The sequence below is a fragment of the Solenopsis invicta genome, chromosome 16 (assembly GCF_016802725.1).
Source record: "Solenopsis invicta isolate M01_SB chromosome 16, UNIL_Sinv_3.0, whole genome shotgun sequence".
In the NCBI taxonomy this organism is placed as follows: Eukaryota; Metazoa; Arthropoda; class Insecta; order Hymenoptera; family Formicidae; genus Solenopsis; species Solenopsis invicta.
Genome location: NC_052679.1, coordinates 7,870,168 through 7,891,214, shown reverse-complemented (window position 1 = coordinate 7,891,214; position 21,047 = coordinate 7,870,168). Strand labels below are relative to the sequence as shown.

General features: G+C 29.1%; 1 protein-coding gene across 5 annotated transcripts in view; it reads left to right on the top strand.

Moving 5' to 3' along the window:
- Nucleotides 1-20,574, top strand: part of LOC120359739 (RNA-binding protein 38-like) — a 28,242-nt gene extending 7,668 nt beyond the window's left edge. Inside the window, exons 2-4 of one of the 5 annotated variants that reach the window (XR_005576522.1) lie at nucleotides 9,366-9,492; nucleotides 18,809-18,956; nucleotides 19,047-20,574. Coding sequence is in view for 2 of the 5 variants with exons in the window: in XM_039458556.1 (XP_039314490.1) it covers nucleotides 9,366-9,492; nucleotides 15,499-15,647 (276 nt within the window). In the remaining 3 variants the exon portion in view is untranslated. Of the gene's footprint in view, nucleotides 1-9,365; nucleotides 9,493-10,928; nucleotides 13,432-15,498; nucleotides 16,294-18,808 lie in introns of those variants that run through there. The other 4 variants (XR_005576521.1, XR_005576520.1, XM_039458556.1 and 1 more) reach the window with 4 other exon arrangements.
- Nucleotides 20,575-21,047: the final 473 nt, after the last annotated feature.

The following is a 21,047-nucleotide window of genomic DNA, read 5'->3' as shown; positions in this document are numbered from 1 at the left end:
ATGTCCCAAAAAACTTAACGATGGAAACCGTCACGACCAGATGGGATCTGATTTCAAAAAACACTACTATTCCGGTTAATGAATTTCTCAAAGCTTTAAATTTAATAATTGATTCCATGTATTTTAAATTTAATAATACTTGTTATAAACAGATCTTCGGTCTGCCGATGGGATCACCGTTGTCTCCTATCTTGGCGGATTTGGTCATGCAGGATCTGGAGTGCAAGGCGTTAAAACTTCTTTCTTTTCATCTACCTTTTTACTGCAGATATGTAGATGACATTATATTAGCCCCGGCTAACTCGCTATTGGGCATCCTTGACACGTTTAATTCCATGCATGACCGTTTAGAATTCACCATGGAGAGAGAGATCGATGGGAAAATCAGTTTTCTTGATGTTATGCTTATAAATGTGAATAATTATTTTCGATCAATATCGCAAACCAACTTTCTCAGGAAGATACTTAAATTTTTTCTCACATCATCCCCTATGTCATAAAAAGGGTGTTATTTTTGGTATGGTTGACAAATTACTATTTTTATCACATCCTCAATTCCACCGTAAGAACTTCACAATTTTAGTTAACATTTTATTGGAAAATAACTATCCTTTAAATTTTATCTTCTCTATGATAAATTTCAGATTCAAACACCTTTTTTATAAAGATGACACCTAGGTGGATGATAAACGTGTGAGAAGATTTTTTACGATCCCTTACATTGAGTCCGTATCAGAAAAATTTTCGTCTTTCTCATGTAAGTTCGACTGCAGTGTTGCGTTCACAATCCCTTCCAAATTGAACAAATTTATAACTACTGGCAAAGATCATATAGAGCGTCTTTCTTGTACTAACGTAGTTTATAAAATTAACTGTAAAGACTGCGATTCTTCTTACGTGAGACAAACAAAACGCCAATTAAAAACAAGAGTTAGCGAACATAAAGCAGACATTAAAAAAGCCAGTTCTCCTTCAGTTATTTCGCTATACCGCATCGGAGAAAATCACGAATTCGATTGAGAGAACATGGAAATTTTAGACAAGGAACCAACTTATGTCAAAAGATCCATATCTGAGATGCTACACATCAAAAATCAAATGCACGGACTCAATAAACAAAGCGACACGGAACTTCTCTCGGATGCGTATCTTCCTATCCTCGAGCGTATTCCCCCTTCTTAGGTTCATCACCCCTCCTTTTTCTATTCCTTCCGTTAGGGCCACCCAGGCTATCTCGTTTTGGTCCTTATTATTATCTAATCTCACCGAGATGTAACATCCTATCTCAAGGCTGTGACACGAGTTTTGGTGCTTAGAAGTATTTTGTATATAATTTTTGCTTTGGCTTATTTCCTTTTTGTTGAATTTACATTAATTTATATAAGCGTTTTTTTTTACAATTTTATATCTAATGACTTGTTCCTATCTAATGACAGTTTCCATTTTTATTCTTTTTTATTTATTTATTTAATTTTTTATTGATTTTTTCTTTGTTCACTTTTTTTAATTAATTAATTTTTATGGTTGTTTGCCACAAGTTTTAAAGTCATCATTTTAATATCTTTCTCTTATTTATTTATTTATTTGTCAGCAACCAACTATGTGGTTTCACAAAACTCTTGTCTCGGCACACGCTCTGTGAGGTCTTTCATAATATTTTTATTCTAAGACGTTGTAGTAAGATGTATACCGCGGTTTTGCACAATCTCTATCTATTCGGTAACTTGTTTTTATTTCTTATTTCTGTTCTTTATTTGTTTATTGTGATAAATTAATATCTTAATTAGTCCGATTGTTGTTTTATAGAATTGTATTATCACTGAGGAAGACCGTTATTAAAGGTCGAAACGTTTGCCTGACATTGAAGATTTTTATTATTTATTTGCATCCGACATCCTGCGTGGCTCTTGAGCTCACTTTTCTCTAAATTAATTTTAATTTGATTATGCTAACATATTTTATTTAATATACAATTTTATTTTTCAAATGTTTCAATTGTATGAATTAACGAATAGGTTAATTACATAAACATTTCCTGCACAGGGAATTTTAAATACTTTAGCATTTATGCAATCTAAAGACCAACTTTTAATACAGTTTTCAGACTCTTTTACAATTTTAATGCCCAAAGAATCGCTTGGTAAACCATTTATGATAAATAATTGGTTTTTATTCTTTAACTTTTTTTTCTATGATGTATACAATATCATTACTTTTAGCAATATTCAAAATATTAACAATAGATCCATTTTTTAAAATCACACAATTATTTCTGTCATCACTAATATCTATTTTACATGATGGTGTTATTAACATTTTAAACTGCGATTCGTATTGATGATCGGTAGTTAACATTCCATTATAATATTGTTTCTCAAATCGAATATCATTATTATCAAAGCACTTTTTAAAATTATGAACTAATTCATACTCTCCAATTCTTCTTGCAAGTTGTTGCAACGACTTCTCTCCTTTTCTAAAAAATTTTTTTAAAGAGCAAATATAATTTTCAAATGGGAAGGCGCTATAGAAATCGAGAGGACCAAACTTTTGTATATCTTTACTTAAATGTATCAAATTGTGAACATTATATGTTACATTTCCACGACCATAAATCTTTTGAAAATCGTAAACAAAATAAAGTAATAAATTTTCAGCAAATTTAATATTTTCAATGTTTTGTATTAGCACTTTGTTTGATAATATAACAATTGCAGTGTGTAATTTTAAAAAATGTTCATAAACTTTTGATTTCAAAATATCTTTAATACAACCGGACCAAACTAAATCAGAAAATGTCTGAATTCAGTGGCCTTCCAAATTTTATAATATTTTAATGATCTTGAGCGTCTGTTAGATTCGAAAGGTAGTACATACATACTTTAAATTTTCTAACCTTTCTGAAACTAATGCTATTTGTTCTGCAGATAGTTTATACATTTTATTCCTTCTGCCTTTATCACCAATCCAATGTCGCATTAACTGTTTTATAATACCAAGATAAACCAAGTGCATACAATCTAAAGTTACATTAGAAACTAAGCCTACTTTAGGCAATTCATTTAAAATTGTAGATCCACGTTGATAATCGCCTAAGTACTTAAAATTTTGAAAATCATTATCAGATCTTAGTAAATCTTAGTAAATCTTAGTAAATCTTAGTAAATCTAGTTACATAGCTTCCAAAGACTTTTAAAGGTTTTAACTGGACAGCATACAGAGTTTTCGCAATCACCCTCAATACTACAACTAAAATAGCCAGAGGGATACTTTGTGCACAAAACGTACGATTTAGCCGGAGCATCGCAATTTGTAATTTTAATGAAGTCTTTGTACATTTTGCCATTATGCAAGAATCCATCATTTATAAGTTGTTTTGCTTCTTCTACGAACGATCTTAACAGATTGTTTTTATCTTCAGGTTTGTTTTCACCATAATAAACTCCAGAAAAGTGTACAATATTTAAAAGAAGATCTTTCAGTAAAATTAGTTATAGACCTTTTTCATTTGATCTTCTTATAATCGGAGCACCATCAATATTAACGGAAGATTAATCAAATTTGTGTAAAATTTTACATTCAATTACTGTTTGAACAAAATTTTTAACTCCCAAGTGACAGTATTGTCCATTTTCTATATTAACAATATTTGTTACTCTAGCTGTTTTTAATAAAGTACGAGAGTCTTTGGGAAAAACCGTATCGGTATATTTCTTTAGAATGATTAATAATGCAGCAATAGCATTATGTTTTATTTGAAAATTTATTGCCCATTCAGCAATTTCTTTTCGAAACTTTTATCACTAGATTAAAAAAGTCATATACATCTTCATCGTCACTACTTTCGATGTCAGGAATGCTTTCTGCGTCACTATCGCTATAACGATAAACGTCATCCTCAGAGATACCACTCTCATCGTCTAAATCATTATTATTTTCACCATCTGAATGATGTAAGACAGAAGCATCTACGTTTAATTGTTGAACATCAGAGTTGTCACTTTCGTGTATAATTTAAATCGATGTAGCATATATGCAGTGGAACATTGATTATTGAAGATTGGATGCTACTTTGAATTTGTGATTGCAAATTTTCACTTTGCATAGACGATTGTTCGGATATGGTATCTTCTTCTGTCGATTTGGAACTAATATTTTTATTTTTTATATTTTCAATTTTTATTAAAAGTGTGGTAGATACTGCTTCATTTTTAGAATCATTATCTTGACTAGAAGTTGAAAATGTATCAATATCACGCAAATCTTCTTCCATACGTTGATGTGCTAATCTTCTAATATGTCTTTCAGATATAGGAGTATCTTTCGCTTTTCTTTTTCTTGACATTTTAAAGCTATTCTGCAGATAAAATTATTATACTATATTACAATCGCTCTTCTTCAATTATACACTAAGAAAAAAAATGCTAAAAAATGCTTTAGTGTTTTTTAACAATAATAAAAAAAAAAATGTAAAAATGTATGCCTTACACTTCACAATTTATTATAATCTGGCAAAGATACGACGAATAAATTGATCGGCCTAATTTAAGAGATTATTCTAGTTTAGACGTTAAACAATGCTTGCTATGCACACACAAACACACACATCTACCCAACCAAACCGAATTTATTTCAGATATTTACTAAAATTAGTATATATTTTGAGTCAAACTTCTATGATGTTTTGTAAAAAAAATGAAAAATATGTAATAAGTAGAGAGAGAAGGAGAAACAATACATACCAATACATAACAAATTATTTTTTTATTTTGTAATTTTTCTTTGGCATTTTTTGAAAGCCAGATATAAAGATGCATATTTTACTTTATTATTTATAAATAGATTGGATAAAAGTGATCGATTTTAGAAAAGTAAAGAAGAAAAATGACTTACTAACTTATTTAAAATGTAATAGATTTATAAATATAAACATTTTATTATGTTAAAAGACCACAAAATTGTTTTTTCTGATTATTTAACTTTCTATTGTAAAAATTAAAACTACAAAATACATGAAAACTTCAAAACCTAATTAAATTTAGTAGTTACTTTATAATACTTGTTTAATAATTAAATTAATGTATGAAATATTATGTACATTACACTTACACAGTTTCCGATACAGATAGCAAGCAGCAAATTTAGGCGAAGATGGAAATTTATTTTGATGTTATAATAGCTGCGATTGATGCATAAATTGTAAATATGAAATAAATATTTAAAATTAGAAAACAATAGAATACAAATTGAGAAGAGACGACAAACAAGAAATAAGAAAAGGATTGCTTGTAGATAAGAAAAAGATAAGTCAATGCAAAATAATAAATAAAAACAACAAAGCTAGATGTATGAACCGACGCATGAAAACAAAAATTTGTGAATGCACAGGAGAAAGTTTTGACAGCATGCAAGGTTAAAAACACAGTAAAAATCACTATTGATAGTATTGTAATGTACTTACAATATTTAAAGCAACTTTTGATGATCAGAGCTTAAGCCATTATACAGATAATTATCACCAAGATTATGAAATGAATAGAAATTATGATTATAGCAGGTGATTGAAGAAGCTGTAAATATAAATAATAAAATATAATTAACCCTTAAACACGTAAGTGGGTCTGAGAGACCCCATATGAAGATTCGAACGCTTGCTATGTGAAGACGGAATGAGATAGGAGGTTCGGACCAAGACGTAAAAAAAGTTTGAAATCTCCTCTTTCGATTAATATGGTTGATCAACTTTTTTGGTCAACTAGAATTCGAACGGCACGGCAGCAAAGTTTTGTTAAGGTCAATGCGACCCATATAGTGTGTAAGTGAAACATTTTTTGTGAGTATTTTACAAAAGACTGGACAAAATACGTTCGAACAGGTCGGTTTGCGGATGTTACTCGCATATACTCTGTTTAAAGTTGGAATACTATAAAATGTTGTAGAAAAAAGAATTTTTCCGAAATATATCATGAAACATATCAATTTTTAATTTTAGACACGATTTAATCAAAAATACCTCATATTCGCCTTGTTACATAAGTACATTTTTTAATAGAAATAACAATAATATAATTTTTTTTAAAGTATGAATCTTTAGCTTTAAAACGCCGTATTGTAAAGTTCTTCAAAGTTTTTTGTTGCAAAGATATGATTTTTTTTTTTAAGTAGATTTTTAGATGCCCCAAAATACCTTATAATCTCCATGTTACATAATTATACTTTTTAAAAGGAATGACTTTTCCAAATTTTATTTTGAAAGTGTGACTCTTTAGCTTTAAAACGCCGTATTTTAAAGTCCTTAAACGTTTTTTGTTGCAAAGATATGATTTTTTGAAGAAAAAGTGAATTTTTTACCAATTTCTCATTTTTGCTTAGTGTTTTTGCTTTTATAACTTCACAATAAATTATTTTTCGGCAATGTTGATTGTGCAGTCACACTCCTGAGATTTTAAACTTTTGTTTAAAAAAAAAATTCTAGAAAAATATTGAGTGTAAAGTTATAGCTTCTCAAAGTTGAAAAGTCTCTTAGACCCAAAAATGTGTTTCCGTATTTTATAGGATCGGTGTGTTTAAGGGTTAAAAAGTGTATAAATAAAATGTTCTTAATAAAGTATATAATGAATCTGTATATAAATGTATATAAATTAAAGTAATTGTAAATAAATCACTTTCTTCTATTATTGAAAACATGTATGATATGTTTCGTAGGTTAGAAAAGTAGAGAATATAAAAATTATTCTATAAAAATAAGAAATGTTAGAAAATTATTAATTAAATGAAATTAAATACTTATGTACGTATTATTTAGCACAAATGTTGACTATTATTCATTTGTGTAAATTAAAGATATGTAATTTATAACGAAGCACTAGTGCTGCCAGCTAATGATGCAAGAATTTGGCGACTAATGCCGGCATGGCAACTAGTTTGTTTTTTGTAAAGTCACTAGATTTATAAAGTACCGCAATCATTCCGCCATTTTGGCTCCAACATGCGGCACGTTTAAAACGTGCATATGTGTATGAATGCGTATTTACTCATACAGCACAGAAAATTGCAGCAACATTGCAGCAATGTTGCAATGTTGCAGATTGCAATGCGATATTACGGAGACATTGCAGAAACATAAATTAACAATATGCTTGCAACATCGCATGACATATGCGATAATATTCCGGAAACATTGCAATATCATAATTTTTTAATAAAGTAGTGGCAATAAAGAGAATATTCGTGTATAATAATATATTAAATTAACTCATCCATAATTATTACTAAATTTTCCGCTGAATCTCTACATTCTCTAACAGTGCAACCGTCCATATATCAACTGTAAGTCGACTCATCCAAGTCAGGCTTTCAAAGTTGACTGCAAATCGACGTCTGCAGACATCTTACAAATGTTGACTCTAAGAAATCTAGAAAAAAGCATGCGATCCTGTGGTGCTATGTGCATAACAATATTGTTAAGGAACATAAATATTTATATCAATAGACGAAATAGCTTCATATATGAAGAAACCTCGATCTACAGCCCAATGAACAAACAATAATTTTTATTTGTTTTTTTAATACAAATTTTTTCATATTTAATTTAATTATTGTATTATATTGATATATATTTTCTAATTACATTCTTATTTAAACAAATAACAGAAAAGTTATTCCAAATGCTATTCTGCATTTGCGAAATTAGTAAAAAAAGTTATAATTTTATATTTGTTTATATAAATACTGTGCTTTAATTATACATATTTTATTTTTTCGATAACGTGTATTGACTTGATCTACCAGTTATATACACATATCAGCATAAAGTGTTTACAGGTCATCATGAGGTATCAATTTGCAGCAATCACGGAAGTCAAGCAACGTTCACCAGAGTCGCAACTTGGATGGGTGACCGCTTGGAAATTTCCGAAAAATATTCCCAAGATTTTTTTTTGCGAAAAATGTTTTTTAAAATGTTACACAAATATTGTTTTGTTCATTGGAATTATGTGGTGTAATAATATTTATGTGAATATTTTGGAAAAATGGAATGTTTCAACGCAATATTTCAAAAAGCGGACATCTTAATGTTGCTGCAATCTTCCAGCAATGTTGCAGCAATGTTTTGCAATAAAAATGCAATATTACAATATTTCAATGAAATCATTCTGCAATGTTCCTGCAATCTCTCTGTGTTGTATGGAACAGGACGTGTAAGGCAGAACGAAAGATAGTGAAAGAGGAGAGGTCGGCGATGGCAATACAACAATATGATTATACGGCGTGCTGCATCGATTTTCTGCAGCAGCTGCCACTCTTGAAAACCCCGAAAAAAATTTAATGGGTCGAGAGGATCGAAGAAGCGTCGGTTCCCAAGCCAGATTGTTTCCCCAAACGATGGCAGCTGCTGCAGAAAACCGGTGCAGCACGCCGTATAATCATATTGTTGTATTGCCATTGCCGACCTCTCCTCTTTCACCATCTTTTGCTCCGCCCTACTCTAGACGTGTCCTGTAGCTCATGTTGAATCGTTCGAAACGTTTGCGCGAACAGCCGTTTTTCTTTAACGCTACGGTTTGACAAACCTCGATAAGAAATACTTTCCACAATAACATTTATATCTTATTCAAAGATACTACAACGTAAAACACGACTGTGTCACGCTGAAATTCAAAACCTAGGTTTGTGAATCATCACAAACCAAGTCTAAAATAACATACAGAATAATATTCTTTATTTGCAACTTGCAAGAGTTAACAATCTTAAATTTTTCTTTAACTACTGTTTTTATAAAAAAAATATTTAAAACTACTGCTTTTATAAAAAAAACGTTAGACCCGCCCGCGTCCACGAAATTCATCGCGAATAATAGGCCGGTTCAAATTTGGACACCGAGGGTTTCTCTCCTCCATCCCCCCCCCCCAACGGCGGTTACCTGATCACGTGTATAGGTATGCCGCCGCCGACAAAGCACTCCTGTTTTGAGTTCCCTCACAGTTCCCCCGCACACTTCACCCTCCCTCCCGCCTTGTTGCTCCTGGATTCGAACCGATATAGACCTACTGCTAAAGCCGATTAGATTTAGCGAAAGTTATTAATAAATTTTGTTCCTTATTAATGTCAAAGTAAAGCTGTAACATTTTCATTTCAAGTTGTACAATAATTGGTTACCAATTATTTTGTAACCGCCCTTCGCCCCCGTCACCCCTCTTATTTCTAAATGTGAGTAAGAATTAAAATAAATTATTTTGTTTTTCAAGATATTCGTTGAACAGAAAATGAAAATCATTTACGAACTATTTGAGCAATTTAGAAAGTACGTATAGAATACATATCCGAGCTTATCAATAAATAGTGAATTTATTCTATGTACATAGGTCGTCATGAGAGACAGATCGGCCGCGGAGAGAGCATGCAAAGATTCCAATCCTATTATCGATGGTCGTAAAACAAAAGTAAATTTGGCCATTCCCGGAGCTAAGCCCAGAGATAACTTGCAAACATGTAAGTATAATATATTTTAATCTATATTTTGATTACGAGATTACTAGTGTTTGCCAATTAATAATTCCTAAATAGTATAAAATAGTATAAATAGTATAAAATTAACTTTTCATAATTTACTTTCATTACCATATAAGACAATATTTAATTACTTGAACAATTATCAGAATCTGATTCTCATATATGAATTTGATACGAATTTTCGTGCTGTTGATATATTGTTAGGTCTCTAAACTTGTTTGTCGCACACGATACGCAATGCGTATTTTGGGCACATTGGATAAGAATTTGGACGCATTATTTTTCTGCCACATATATCTCCAAGTCTGAAGAGGCATTTAATCAAAGTAATTTTTTCCGATATTAATTGTGATAGATAAAAAATATTGTATAATTTAAAATGATAATGGTTTGATTTCAAAGTTTCATCTAACCAGGGACTCTGACCGAACTGAAACCGATAACCGTATCCTAACCGATTTTTTTTATGATCGAAACCTAAACCGAAATATTGTTTAGGCTAATTGACCGTAACTGTAACCTGAGCAAAAATACTTTTCCGGTTTTTTTAGTCGGATTTTTGGTCACATTTTTTAAAATGCTGTTAAAGATCATACTGAAGATCAAGTAAAAAAAAAGGAGAAAAAGCACGTGCAGTGTAGACTTTTCTCTTTACGAGATAAGATTAAGAGAAAAAGATACACGACATATATATTTCATCTTTTTTTTTAAATATTTTTAACGTTCTATAGATATGTAGTTGATTTTAAAAATTAATTTTTTTTTCAATTTGTGAACATATAATAAATATGATAGAACAAGATCTTTGTAATGTTAAAACTAAATTTTTAAAGCTGAAATTATATTTCAATTTTCCGGCTCTTTTAGAGTACCAAAAAAGTTTGACAATTTTAATTGAACTTTTAAGACCGTAGATGTTTACTTATAGGTTTTTGATAAATAGCGATATTACAGAGTGTCTATGGAGGGTTATTTTTTTATTTCTTTGCTTTTATTATGATAATTTGAATAAGATTAATATGTTATTTTATAGAGAAACATTAAACCAAGTAAACGACAAGTAATGCTGCAAGTTGCTAAGAATGAAGTAAAACAAAAAAAAAGATTTTGAATGACCCGAAACCTCTATTAATTTTTAAACATTTTTATATTAAAAAAGTGTTCTAATAAACAGGAAGTTTTTATAATATAATATTTATACGTGTATTATTTTTATACATTATTATTTTATATATTATTAAATTTTACAAAAGGTAATTGCACATCTATAACCGTAATCGTAACCGAAAAAAACCAAAATCGAAACGGTTACCGTTACTCTTATCTGTAACATGAACGTAATCGAAACCGTAACAAAAAATTGAAAATAATCTCTGACTGTCACCGTAATCTGACCAAAATTTTATTTTGGACAGGTTCTTGCATCTAACAGATAATCACGGGAATAAACGGTAATGATTTCATTTATGTACATACATATAATGATGTGTCTGCTTTATACGTATTTATTTGTTTTGACAGCACCGCAATAGCAAAGGGCATAATTATTAAATAATCTTTAAGGAGAAATTCGGTTTTTTTAACCAAAAACATAGTAAAATTTAGGATTTTTTTTTCAGAAACTAACTATTCAATTAATTTAAAATTTGCATCATGTTTTTATTTATGTTTAGAACGTACAGTTTTTCTGTTAATTTTTAATTATAAATAGAGAAGTTATATGTGATTAAATATCACGCTGCGCAAAGTTCTTCATCTACTGGCGTGCACGATATTGATCTTCCAGATAATTTGAAACAAAAAAAATAAAACGGCCATACACTTGTAGTTTCAGTTTGATGAACCAGATTTTTAAAAAATGATTATTGCGGAAGTTATTAATTTTCAAATCAAAACTATGTTTTTATTATAAAAATTTGTCCATTTCTATTATGTAAAAAAAAATTATCTAACTTATCAATATTCTGGTTCATCAAATGATAAAGTAATGTTTACTGAACATGTAGGCCAAGTTTGAAGGTAATTAGTTCAATGATTACAAAAATATTATGCACACTATCCGCAAAAATGCTGTTTTGAGAAAACAGTTTTTAAAGTTATAAGTTTAGTTTATATAAATATATCAAGTACTTTTATCATTTTTTTGTTACTCAACTATTTCAGGGCTTCTCATATAGTAGTCCTTCCTCTTCTTCGTAGAATTAATTTTGAGCCATTTATTTATTTCTACGTTCTATCCGAGCTTCTTTTATGGCTTCGAGGTTTCGTCGCGCTAATCTATCAAGCCGGCATTGATCTCGCTCTTTGGAATATATTTTAGCTTTTTTTCCCGTAACTCTTCCTATCAATGTCATAGTTTTAAGGACAGTATAAAAACCTTTATTAAAAATTCCGGTTGCTAAATAAGCCGTGATTTCAATTGTTTCGGATTTACAATGAAGGTGTTTAGTCACAAATCGCAGGTAGAGTAAAAACCTCTCGTTATTATTTTGAGTTTTACCACCCAAACATCTTTCTAATAATTCTCTTGATGATAAATTTTCAAAAATTGGCTTGCTGAATATCTTAATGTAGTGGCAGTTCATGATCAAATTCAAGACTTGCGCTCGGGTCAATTAAGGCCAATTCATAACTCCGGAAGTTTTACGAATTTTGAAATGAAATTTTCTGGAAATATTCTTGAGATGTTAAACTAAAATGTTTCGTAAAAAAGATTGATTTTTTTTACCCGAAAAATCAAATTCCTACGTTAATTGAAATTTTCGACAACACGCTTAGAAAATAATGTCAACGGACATACAAATATTTGCGAATCGATTCCGAGTTTACAATCGGACGTTTTGCTCAGTTTTGGTCAAAATTTAACATAATTTATGTGAATTTTTGTTTGTTCAATTATCTCTTCAAAAGATATCACGTTCTATTTTTGCCTAATAATAATTTCATACCACATATCGATCCGACAAGATCTAAAAGGACACACTAGGTTTACATTGATTATATCCATAAAACACGACATTACTGGAACATATGACACAAATTTCTGGCTAAGAATATGAATTATTTTTATTATTTTTTTCACTAATTTTGTATGAATTAATATAATGAAATTCTACAACTAAATTCTATATAAATTATATCAAGCTTACAACATTATTATTAATAAAGATAATTTTTAACATTTGTTTTAAAATCTAAAAAACTAAAATAAAGTATTCTCTCTCATTGTCTTTCTTTCTCACGTGACTATCTCTTATTATACATTTTTAATTGAAGAAGTCTCTAATGAATTATTATCTTTTAAATAGAAGAGAGCAGTTCCGAAAAGGTAAACTCTCCGATTTGGTTGCAAATTGGTACACTACTGTATTTCGTTGCGCTGCTTACGAATATGATAATAAAAATCACCGACAAAGTCTTTTAGTAGAACAAAATATTAATCCAATATTGAAAAATAATATAAACATGATATTATACATTGGTTATGCATTGGATTTTTAACATTGATTCAATATCAAAAGCTTGACACTTTGTCTTATTTAACCAATATTGGAATTGCAATATTGGTTGCATTTTTTTAGGAAATTTTTAAGCGGTTACCCATCCAAGTCATAACTCCGGTGAACATTGCTTAACCTCTGTAAGCGCTGCGAACTGATCCTTTGTGATGACCTGTGAACACTTTGTGATGATACATGTATATAACTGGTAGATCAGGTCAATATATGTTATGGAAAAAATGAAACATGCATAATTAAAGCACATTATTTATATAAACAAATATAAAATTATAATTTTTTTACTAATTTCACAAATGCGTAATAGCATCTGGAACAACTTTTAATTCTGTTATTTGTTTAAATTAAAATGCAATTAGAAAATATGTCAATATAATACAATAATAAATTAAATATGAAAAAATTTTTATTAAAAAACATTTTTTTAATAATTAAAAAATTTTGTTTGCTCATTGGAATGCAAATTGAGATTTTTTTATTTATAGACTTATTTCAACTATTGATAATATTTACAATACAATTAGCACTTGGCTCGTACATTGGCAGCACATTAACGTTTTTTTGATAACCAATATTCGCTTTAGATTGGCAAACTTTGGCCAATGTACTTCCAATGTAAGTGCAATATCGTACAATTAATATTGACACGTAACATTGACAGTATATTAACGTTTCTTTTATAACCAATATTTGCTTTAGATTGAGAAATCTTGGCCAATGCACTTCCAATGTAAGTGCAATTAACGCATAACATTGCAAGCAGCACATTAACATTTCTTTTACTACCAATATTTGCTTTAGATTGGGAAACCTTGGCCAATGCACTTTCAATATAAATCTAATATTATATATTAATTGGCGAGCAATATTACAAGTACATGTGCAATTAATTCTATGACCAATATTGGCTTTTCATTGGGAAATATTAGCCAATGCATTCCCAATGTTTTGCTAATGTTAACCAATGTAAAGCCAATGTACTGTGCTAGAATCATCTTCAAGGTAAAAAATTAAAATAAAAACCAGGTTTTTTTTTATTCTTTTACAAATATCTTGAAAAATATTAATTTCTTAAAAAAAAGTGTCAAATAAAAATAAAGCTCTTGAAATTGTCTACAATAAAGCTATGCATAATTTTTGTAATCGTAAACGTATATGCGTAATCATACTTTTAAATAGCGCATGCTAATAATTGTGCGAAATAAAGTATATATTTGTTTTGTTATATTAATTATATATATTCTGTATATTAATTATATATATTTTGTAAAAAAATAAAATAAAAGCATAAAAAAAATACTACAAAATTGATGAGTCGTAGGGTCCATGCACGTGTAATAACCATACATATACTCATACATAAACACACACGCACACACGCATGCACGCACGCACATGCGCACACATGCACACACTTACATGTGGTAGTTTAGAGTCACAAAATACTTATTCTTAAATCATTCATATTTCATACAAAAAAATATTGTAGGATGAGAAAGAGAATTAATAAATATTTTTAAATTAAAAATTTGGATTTAACATTTTAAAAATTTATTTACTAGATTTTAACAAATATGTAATATTTTATTGTTAAGACATATTCTGACATTCGTGTAGGATTGAAATGACTCGTTGGGTAAGCGAGCGAACTGCAAATTCAATTCCTTATTTAAAAAAAAATGCGTTAACAGTCCTACATGTAATAAACACATGGTTCACTAAAGTTAAAGACAATTTTATTAGTAAATTTTTTTCTCAGTGTATATATTGTAATATAAATAATCTTTTGATATGTATACTTTACATATACACTTTACATATACACACATATGCTCTATGTATGCCCGATAGCACTCGAGAGATCAGATTAGAGAAACTCAGAGAAGTCAATGTAAATCAGAAATTAGTAAAAGTAAAGTGAATATTTCTATCCTGACTAAAACTCTTTATTTCTTTACCATTCTTAACAATCCTACAATATTTTAATAGAAGATAAAAGAACTTGTAGATTAAAAAATGCCTTAAAAGTAAAAAAATATATTCCCTGAAAATAAGAAATTGTTTTGTTTTTTATCGGATATATTAAGTTTACGTTTTTTTAAAAGAAAACAATTTGTTTTTAAAGATATTTATTTCTTTTGAATAAATTATTTATTAATTTTATGACTTTGAAAAACTAAATTTAAACAAATATTTACGTTATTTTTAAAATTAAAAAATCTGGATTTAATATTTTAAAAATCCATTTACTAGATTTCAACAAATATTTTATCGTAATTTAGTAAATCTGACTTAGATTTAAATAAATTTTTCAACAAAAAATTATTTTTTTATTTCAATAAAACAATTTAGTATAATTAAGAAAAAAATTTTTCTAATTAAAAAATTGTTTTCTTCAATTAAGTAAATTTAAATTTAGTAAATACATTTTACTAAAATTAAAAACATTTTTTTCTCTGTATTACTGATGGACTGCCGCGGGCCTGCCATAATTCGGGCGGCGGTGCGAGACTCAAGAAGAGATCGGACCCTTCCAGACCTAAGTCTGGTCCAAAGAGGAACCTACCACCTAGGCAAAGAAATAGAAAGCCACCCCGGAAAACATTTCTTCAATGAAGATTTCCTCATGCTAAAGATTTCTCCAGAGTGAAGTACTATAGATTCGTAGTATAAAAAAAAATTAAGTACGTTATCATACAGTATTACCCTATCAGTAGACAATGGTTTTAAATGTTTTTTAAATATTTATTCTTTATTATAACGTTTTTTAAATATTTAAAAAATATTTAAAAGATATTGTTTCTTGATAGGGTAAATGTCTATAAAATTATCATTAATAGTATACATTAATATCACATTCTTGTAATAGATACCCGTATGTACAACTCTTTTATTTTGTTTATATAACCAAAATCTACACAAAACAAAATTTAAACATATTATAATTATTTATTTTATAATTATTTAATATACAATAACATTTATACTCAGCACGTGATACGATTGCATTTTTGTATTAAAAATAAATATTCTACACGACTCATCAACTTCCAAACACATGAGATTATCATATCTCAATAACTTCTGAATCGATCAAGTTCTAAATACTCTCAAACGATGGATAAAGTTCTATAATGAAACTGTTTTTATTTTTTCTGTCCGTATTTTACGGACGGAAATATCATAATGAAAAGTTCACCTCTAAAATTTTATTTTCTGAGATATACGTGGTCATTAAAAAAATCTGCAAACTCGTGTTCAATTGCATTCTTTATTTCTTTTGTCCTTTATTTAAAAATCTTTACATTCTCACAATCAGCCTTCTTTAAATCCTTTCTACTTTCTTTTTTCCTATTTTATACTCTCACAATTCTTCTTTCTTCTTCCTTACATTATTTCACACATTTTTTTAAATTTTTACTAAAACAGATAATGTTCGGTTAATGAAATAGTAATTCTTAAAACAAAATGTCAATATACCATAATATGCATTATTAAAGAAACCTTCAAATTCGTGTACAATTACATTTCTAACTTCTTTCGTACTTTATTTAAAACTTTACCTTCTCCACCTTCTTTGATTCCTTTCTGCTTTATATTTTTTATTTATTTTACATTCTCACAATTCTTCCTTCTTCCTTCTTACATTATTTCATGTCTCTCCGTTTTGCTACCCTCATTGCACGTATTTTAAAATCTTTACTAGAAAAGATAATGTTCGATTAAAGAAATTTTCATTTCTATAACACAAAACCTCATAACATGTGATATGATATTTATTCATTATTAAAACAATCCTCAAACTTATGTTTATTTGTATTTTTAATTTCTTTTGTTTTTTATTTACAAAACTTTACCTTTAATATAGGTATTCAAAGATTATTTTACATATATTGAGTGTTGTACAAAAATTACAAAGGACATAGCAGGATAAGTATGTGTATGCTGCCCCCGCACGAATCTAGTCGAGATTTTTACCATAAGTTGGCAGACATGTAAAACTATGTTTCCCAAAAGATTATATCTGAAAAAAATTTTTTATCGGAATTATGGGGGTAAAACTAAAAATTAAAAAAATTAAATTTTTCTTCAATCGATGAACCGATTTTGACCAAAAAAAATATGTTATGGGGATCAATGATGCGGTGTTAGAAAAAAATTAAAAAAAAAAAAATCGGTTGAAAAAAAATTTCAAAACTTTTCAAATTTTTATTTTTTGGATGCACTTGAGATACTATCACCATTTTTTACTAAAAAAAGCTTCAACTTATTTAGTATAATATATTAAATTTTCAAAACAATCGGAAGGGTAGTACATAATACTTCCGCTTTGTCAGCGCGTACGCAGCACGTATTCGGTCGTTGCCCGATGCGTTTTCGGGATTTCGGGTTTTTGATTTTGCCTTGTGTTGCGAAGGTCTTGCTAACAATAAGTGCTTTTACTTCCGGGGCATGGTAACTGATTCTTATTACCATGCACCGTGTTATGGCCAGATTATAACACCTTATTTGTATCTATTGTGCGTTTCGTTTAATTTTTATTTCTAATTTTTTGTATATCTGATATTTAATCCATACAATACATAAGTTTGCAGCAATTAACATTCTAACGTTAGAATATTGCTGTAAGTATTCCTCTTGTGTAATGTTTTGCTGCAATATTGTTGCAAGTACTCCTCCTTTGTGCGCAGAGTATAATATTACATAAACGTTATATTACAATGTTGCTGCAACATTACGTAGCAATATTGCTAAAGCGGACATTTTAACGTTGCTGCAATGTTGCTGAAACATTGCAGCAATATTTCGTAACGTTTCTGCAATATTGCAATCTTGCAATAAAATATTTCTGCAATGTTGCTGCAATATTTTTGTGCTGTACGGAATCGCAAAATAATTGATATTTTTTAATTCTACATTCTTTAATTATCTTAAATCAATTATCTTTCAAATTCTTAACATCTTTTAAATAATGATTTACAAAAGTTTTCTCTTTTTTTAATTTTCTCACGATGACTGAAAATACATCTATTCTGTGAATGATATAACAGAAAACTGTCAAACTGTTGTCACATGTTCGGTGTCTTATAAGGACTTTACATTATAAACATTGGCACTCAAATCGGCTTAACCGTATTCATTTAAATTAAAAAGATCCAATTTGGAACAAAATCCGATTTATCCCACTCTCCTCTAATATTGACAGATAACAGTATTTAAAAAAAAATGTTATCGCTCGTGAATTGTTTAACGCTATCTTTTGTTAAACATATACTTAAAAATACATAATGCACAGTTGTTAATGTACAGCTTTTAGAAACAGTTGTTAATAATAGCTTTTTAGAAACTTTTTACCATATTCTTTATCATTAAATTATTGCATATTATTGCACGTCAAATTATAGCACTACTACGTTATTTTAAAGCAAACGTGGCACTGCAAATTTTATTTCTGCGAATGAATTCATTCATCAGTGAATCAATATTTAAACTCTTTGCTATGTCAGAGTATACATGTAACAATGCTATGGAACTTAATAGAATTTACAGCATTGTGGACGTAGATACGTTTTCAATCTTCTTAATTAATACTGAAAACAATCTTTGAGATGATTTACCGACAATTTTCTAAGCAGTTGTCATTTAAGAAACATTTATGAAAAAAAGTGTAATTGGTAAAACATGCTCCTATGGTAAAAAAGTGGGTACAACCATTAATAATCACTCTGTATATAATTTGGAAAAAAAATTCATTTAATTTTAATTTTGTTCTTCAGGATTCCAAGTGTGGAATTCCACACCTGAAAAATTTCAGTTGTGGAGTACTCCATACCTACTACGCTAAAGTCGTCGCCCCTGTCTGGACGTATCAAGGATGAAGCCTGTTTTACAATAGTAGTAAACACAAGATCGTAAGGTTGTAACGTAAGAAATAAAAATTTTTTATTTGCTTACGAGCTCTTAAAACCATGCCTTACAACCTTACTGTCTTGTGTTTATGCTATTGTAGAACAGGCTTGAAGGACACCGCCTGCTAACCCGCTGACTGGGTTTAGATTCGGAGATGAGAAAACCCTGCCTTACCCCCGGTGCCATAATCTCGAGGCTGTAATTAGCGAAAAGGGGGGAATTTGAGAAAGAAGAGAATATGTCGAGAGGAAGAGAGACAGCTTGAAGGAGACAGAAAAGTTCCCTGCTGACGATTTGTTGTAATTCAAATCGACTCGGCGTCTGTCCCGCGCACACTCTCTCGTATGGTGGCACGGACATTTTATAATTCGAACTGACCTGCCGTAAGTCTTGGTCTATAATAAGTGTAAGCCTTAAGCCGTAAGAAATTGACCAATCATAATTAAGTATGAGAAGAATAATCGACCATAGTTGATCAGTTTCTTACGGCTTAACATGGGCGGCGACTTTTGTGGGATGTGTGTGGAGTACTCCACGCATGAGAATTTTTCATGTGTGGAATTTCACACATGAAAAAAAAACTAAAACTAAAAACTTTAGATATCGATGCACTTATGGATGAATTTATTATAAAAAATAAAATTCGGAGTACAACGTTTGCTCTACGAAATTAAATTTTTTATCAAATTTTCTTCATTAAATTTTGTTTTATGAGCTTAAGTATGTTTTATGTTAAATTATAAATATTTATAAAATTTTTACAATTTCGTTGCTCATTATTGTGTATAATTTCTTATGATAAAGAGATCTTAATATGAAAATTAAATAAATTTTGAAAACTTTTTGTTCCACCCCTCTCGATCAAGTTGTCCAACTCCTCACATGACGAGCCGACAAGTCGCCGTCCCTTCTTAATCAATTCAATGGTACTGATTTACATTACAATACACTGTCAATTGAACGAACAGCTGGCGAACATCTGTTTGCGTCGATCTCTCTTCCGTGTTCGTTCTGCTGTATTATAAGCATGAAACAAGAATAAAAAGGCTCAACTCCGTGAAACGAAAACGTTCCCGATTTATGACCCCCGTCCGTCAGCTTTTTTTGAATCGATGGTCGTTACTCTGTATATTGCGTCACTCACCGACTTTATGGAAAATATAAAATTAATATTATTTTAAATATAAAATTTGATTAATAATTTGATTTTAATTGTTATTTTGATGTAAACAGCCAAGAAATTGCAACATTAAAAATATATTGTCCTAATTGTGGAATTAATTTTAATTCATTATCATATTAAAAAATATATATTTTATTTAAAATATGTTCACAAAAAAGATATTTTTATTTGTCATAACAGTAATTGTCTTAGATCATTTCATAGAAAAGTTTTAAAAAATATATTTTAACTCATGGATATGTTACATCTGTAAAAAAACTTGTAGATGTTCCTATTCCAAACACAATACAAGTGTTCATTACTTCCATTCCTAATACTTCTATTCCCAATTCAGATACAATATTATGTCCTAAGACAGAATTTTTTTCAGACAATGCAAAACATACATTAGAGAATATTGCATCGTTCCTTAACCAAATTGCTATAACAATTCAACATTTAGTTGCTCAATTAGATATATGATAATTTTTCTTTAACAAAATCTGATATTCAAAAAATTATAAAAATTAAAAATTTTTGTTGTTCGAAATTATTAAATCGACTTGAACAAGTTATTTTAAATTGTGATTTAAATGAAGTTGTAAGTTCTTTTAAAATAATTTCTGAATATTTTAATAACTTTAATACAGAGTAAATACAGATAAAAGAAAATCTTTTTTTTTTAAATTTGAAGTATTATATTAAGCTATCATAGACTATTATAGGCACTTCACCTGATAAATCCAGGCAGCATAATAAAATATCACTTAAAATAAAAGATAGAACTTGTTGTTATGTTCCTATCCAAAATCAATTATAACAACTTTTTACACTGCCCAATGTTTTACAACAAATTTTGGATTATCAGAAATATTTGAAGATTAATGATTCAGAATCTTATAAAAATATGGTACATGATTCTTTGTGGAAATCCATAAAAACAA